This window comes from Poecilia latipinna, unplaced genomic scaffold (assembly GCF_001443285.1).
Source record: "Poecilia latipinna isolate Pla-1442-1.1 unplaced genomic scaffold, P_latipinna-1.0 Scaffold1353, whole genome shotgun sequence".
NCBI lineage: Eukaryota > Metazoa > Chordata > Actinopteri > Cyprinodontiformes > Poeciliidae > Poecilia > Poecilia latipinna.
This window is the reverse complement of record NW_015113969.1, coordinates 174,160-179,450: the sequence shown is the minus strand read 5'-3', so window position 1 is coordinate 179,450 and position 5,291 is coordinate 174,160. Positions and strand designations below refer to the sequence as shown.

Sequence of the window (5,291 nt, the reverse complement as noted above, 5' to 3'; positions counted from 1 at the left end):
GAAGGATGGAGCTCCAACAAAACAAAAACTCAAACCAAAAGAAAAGCAAAACAAAAACACAGATCCTGACATTTAAGAACATTCAGATTTTTGTTGTGGCCCAAAATGTAGCTGAGTTTGACACCGCTGACTTAAGCTGACGGTCAGGCCAAAGAGAGCCTAAAGCAGCAGACACACTCTGGGAGAACTGCAGAGATCCACAGGTCAGGTGTCATCATCTGTTGACTGGAGTTGAGCCCTCCACTAATCTGGCTTTATGGAGGAGTGGCAAGAAGGAAGCAATTTTATGAAAGAAGGTCATAATAAGTTTAGAGGTTTGTTTGCCGTCCTTGATTTAGCATGAGCTATTTGGCAAATGTCTCGAGTAGAGCTTGTGAAATCATACTCTGGGAGTATTGCAGTGAATACAAACATTTGCAATACTTTTAAGGGTTGTATTTGTAAAAAAACAACAACAAAAAACAAACTTATTTGCCCTCACAGTTACACACTACTTTGTCTTGGTCGATGGCATAATATCCTAAAACAAACAAAGTTTATTTTGGCTTGAAAAAAGTGTGTGGACACTGAAGCCAGTGAGAATCCATGAGTTTTTAGCCAGTGCATTCCATGTTTTGATCAGAAGTACAATTATTCTCCAGTAGGATTCGTGTTACCCCCAGAAAACCCTCACAGAGCCTTTTGCGCCAAGCGGCTCCCAGAATGAGATTTGTCTGAGGATAACAGCGTTAGAAAGAGAGCTGACGTGCCGGCCAAGGCTGTAACATCATCCAGGTAACATCCAGCCTGCGGTATCAACTGCAGTGGAGCAATCAAAGATTCATTGTCATGACTCATAACCTCATAAACATGTGATACACTGTCTTAGTCAGTGCCAAGGAAATATGAAAGTGCCACAATTGGATTAATAGAAAAAGGTCCCTCCAAGTCCAGCACTGCTAAAACCGTATCCCACAACTGCTAGATGCATTAAAGTGGGCATGTGTGTGATTGTGTTACTGAGTCAAGCCTGTGGCACGGCTGATTGAGTTAACATATTGGGAAGAAGTCTTAGTCGTGGCAGCCAAATAATGTGTTGAGCATGTGGGGAGTGAAACTCAAGCTGCTGTTGGGTGGAAAAGTGAGCAAGTCACTGATACCATTTTCACACTGAAAATCCCAGGGGGTGGTGGGGGGGGGAGAATCACTGTTATGTTGTGTCTTGTTCTGAGTTAAGCCAGTATACTTTTTAAAAAATAAAGCTGTTGTCATTTGTGCAATTTACGGTGCTGTTAGTAAGGTCGTAATGTCCAAACTATTGAGCGCTCTTGTCTATAAGCCACGCTGTGTTCATGATGCATTTATTGCATTTAATTATCATTCAGTTTAATATTTAGAGAGATCCCTTTGTTGCGTCACAAATCAAGCAGATGAATGCATGAAACTTCTCCTCAGCAGTAGCAGAAAACACTGACCGTTTCTCCAGTAGCAACTTATTAATAGGGTAAACAATTATTTTAGTAATTGAGTAATCTATTGATTATTCAGATGATTAATTGAGTAGTTAAATAATAAAAAATAAAGGAAAAGTAAAATGTTGGTGAACACTGCCATAACAGCAGTAATAATATTGGATATCAATATAGGCTTCGGTCCTTAACAATTAGATTAACCTGTAACAATAATATCTCATGTTTAAGTCAACTTGGCAAAAATTACTCAAAATCTGAAATAAGTCAATCTAGTAATAAAATAGCCTACTTCGTGTTGTCAGACAGGTTCTTTTAAAACGTCTTTTTAATTCTGCAGGTCTGCCAGAAATCAGGCCAGGGTGTGGTTAGTGGAACTGGACACTTAAAACATGATCTTAATCCTGACTAATTAATTATATATCAACTGCTTTTTCTTATTAAGTACAATTATCTTTGTGTCGTATGAAAATTTGTTTTATAATCTGGAAGATCTGTGTATTAAAAGAGGGAGTTTGTTGTGATAAAATTGGACACCAATGGAAAAAAAATATCTCGGTATTAATTTCATGCAGTGTGAAAAAATTTACATTGTGTAACTATTTTGTCTCTCTTGTTTTTCTTTTCTTTTGCAGAGCAAGGAAATTGCTTTCCAGCTTCAGGAAGACTTAATGAAAGTGCTAAATGAGCTATACACAGTAAGTATTAATGACTTGCTTTGTTTCCACTAATCCATCTAATTATATTCATCTTGACTGTGGTTGAGGCTGCTTACTGGTGTTGAACTGACTCTAATCAAAACAGCTCCCCATCATGTGTTTCAGTTTCACATCTGAATTCATCTGTAATTTGATATCTGACAGATTTAAATTGATATTTTGTTTTCAGCACCACACACACTCCACCGCACCATTTACTGTAGAATCTGTACTTCTTTTGTAGAATGAAACCATTAAGCAGTAAACTAGCTATTAAATCCTCCAAAAGTATCCAGGTTGTGCTTGCTTGAATCATTAGACCCCATGTTTTGTTTTTAATGGCCCTCATCAGCTACTTGCCTCCATCTCATCGGAAGAAAACTCATGAAAACCCACAGAGGGGATGCTTGGAGCAAAACAGCATTTCGCTGTACAGACTTCCTTTTGTATTGTTTCTTCTTTTTGGCACTGTTGGCTTTATTCAGTAGCTGTAAAAGAACAACAGACATTTATAGTTAGGAGCATCCATCAGGCTGTAGACGTGATGAGGTCTCTGCCATGGGTCTGTGAGATGTGATACTTTGCACCACAGACCCATTTGAACACACGCAGTAGATAAGACCTGTGGATTGTGGGGTGGGGTTTCCGTGGGACAGGGTTTTTTTTTTTTTTTTTTTTTGAGGAATTTACCCCGGATGTTCAGTCAGATTGGGATCTGGGGTGTTTGGAGGCCCTGGGGTGTTGTCGAGCTTTGAGAGAGTCTCCTGATTCTACAAAACACCACTGTTGTCATAAGATTCAGAGGAGTCTGATAAAAACTTTTCTGTGGTTTGCAGATTAGTTATAAAATTACAGACAAGCCTTGAAACGGTTAGTTTAAAAATGCCACTTGATAGATGTGTGCAGAAATAGGTCTTCACTTTCACTTTAGATGTCACTAGAAATGACATTTAAAAAAAAAAAAAAACAGTCCATGTCCATCTTAATCAGCAAGTTCAGCTTTGCACTAATCAGGACAGCCACATCGTTGTCACACCTCAGTGTTACGATAGTCTGACGACCGTTCAGGCTTTGAATGTATTTGAGCTACGTGTTTGACAATTATTTTAGATTTATCTATGGAATCTTTTATAATTATTAGCATTCCTGGTTAAGATGTGGAAGAGACCTTAAATAAATCATTCCTGCCCACAGTTGTTTATAAGCAGCTGTGGGCAGCTGGTTAATCATGAATCTTTTGCTATTTGCACAACTAACTTTCTATGTCAGGCAGCTATATTCGTTTGATGTGTCACTCGTCCTTTGGAGCATTGCATGTAACTTTTTGTTCCAAGGTTGTATTGAACTAAAGGAAGTGCATCTACATTTTTTTATTTCATATTTTGCTCCCTTGTTAATACCCAGACAGTGTCAAAACAAAGTATTTTGGTACATCAAACTGCTAATTTGAGATGTATTGTCGCGTCGGTTAATCATTCTCTTCTGAGCTCGCAATCAATAGCCTCTCTATTGATCGTCATGGTAACGATGGATGTACACTAATTAAATACAAGTCAACGCAGCTGTTGTGCCATCCCCAATGATTGAATGAAAAGCTTTTAAGTTTGCTTTTAGTCTCCAGTTACCCGCTTGAGAGAACCAGCGTGGTTGCTCTCCCGGACCGTAACTCTGCTGCTCCAAACAAAGTGTTGCCTTCAACTCAAAGAGTGTCAGTCTCACCACTGTCCATGCAGCTGATTTGACCTGATTTAGTCCCCTGAGGGTATACACACATGCACACTGTAGCTATTGCATCAGACAGTCACAGTCCCCGTGTTGGCCTCTGAGAATGAAATAACAGGTCTGGTCTGCTCTAAATATGTCCCTCCAAAAACAGCTGCAGAGTAAACACAGCCGTGGCAGACTCCAGACCAGTAAGTGAAGAGTGCAGGGCCTGAGGTCAGTCACCCATCTCCAAACTGAATCCAGTTAGACCAAAACCCCAACCATAAGAGAGGAACTCCAGACAAATCAGGGTTATCTGTGTTGTTCCATACGTCCAAAAATAACTCAGTTTGGGTGTAAAACGTTTATGTTCTGAGAAGGGAGGGTCTCCGGACTGAAGTTGAGGTTTTGAGCAGACAAGCTTGTTTCAGAAACAGGTTGTGAAGTTATAATTTGCTGGAGAAAGTTCATTCCAGGTCAAACCACTGCTGCAGTGTACTGCTGCATACGGACATAGAATGAAAATATATTTATTATCAATAATGACACCTAACTAGAAAGACTACAGGACATTTTATTTGCTCAAAGAAATCAGTTTTGTTTTAGCATTTTTTATGGGATTGTGTGGGTTCTGCATGCATGATTCTGGACTGCAGCGTCCAGAATCATGCATGTTAGGTTAAATAAAGCTTCATAATTGTTCCTAAGAAGGTTTTTTTTGCAAAACTAAATGTTTTCTACATTTTTGTTGGCCGGGTGATGAACTAGCAACATGTCCAGGGTGTACTTCACTTTAATCCTTACTTCTGGTGGTTTATGGGTGGATGGATGGATTAGTGTGGTTGTTCATGTTTTATTAGCATAAAACATGAACAATAGAACAATCTTTAAAGTTTCTAATCTAATTTGCTATGTCTGTTTTGAGTTGAAAGCATGTGTATTAAAACTACGCAATCCAAAGCAAAGTCGTCGGTTCTAAAATGTAATGGAGAGGTGAAAAACATTCACGACAACTTACTTTGTGTTAAGAAACTGCTTCAGTTTGAAAGGTTATCCTGTAATGTTTTTTTTTCTATTTGAATAAGTCAAATGTAGACTGAATTATTGTCCACTGACTAGATTTGTTTAGACATAATTGTTAATCAGACTTGTATTTTCATGGGAAGAACCTCCAGAGATTCTCCGTTTGCCAAAAAATATAGCTAAAATCCTGTTGTCTCATTTTTGCGAGCCCAGTATTGTAAGGCCCGGTCTGAGTCGGCTCTATCTTTACGCTCTTCATCATCCTCCATAACTGTTTTTCCTTCTCAGCACTTTTATCTTCTTTTAGCTCTGCTGAACTTCTCTTTTTTTTTTTTTTTTTTTTTTTTTTTTTTTTTCCGCATTCCTTTCACTAAAAAAATGAACTATTTTTTATTTATTATTAGAAATAGATTAAATA

General features: G+C 38.4%; 1 protein-coding gene across 3 annotated transcripts in view; it reads left to right on the top strand.

Moving 5' to 3' along the window:
- The first annotated feature begins 2,043 nt into the window (after nt 1–2,043).
- The window catches only part of srgap1a (SLIT-ROBO Rho GTPase activating protein 1a), a 46,717-nt gene continuing 43,469 nt past the window's right edge, over nt 2,044–5,291 (top strand). For all 3 annotated transcript variants that reach the window (XM_015056090.1, XM_015056089.1, XM_015056091.1), the window contains exon 1: nt 2,044–2,146. In XM_015056090.1, coding sequence (XP_014911576.1) covers nt 2,120–2,146 — 27 coding nt within the window. In that variant the 5' untranslated portion in view covers nt 2,044–2,119. The remainder of the gene's footprint in view (nt 2,147–5,291) is intronic.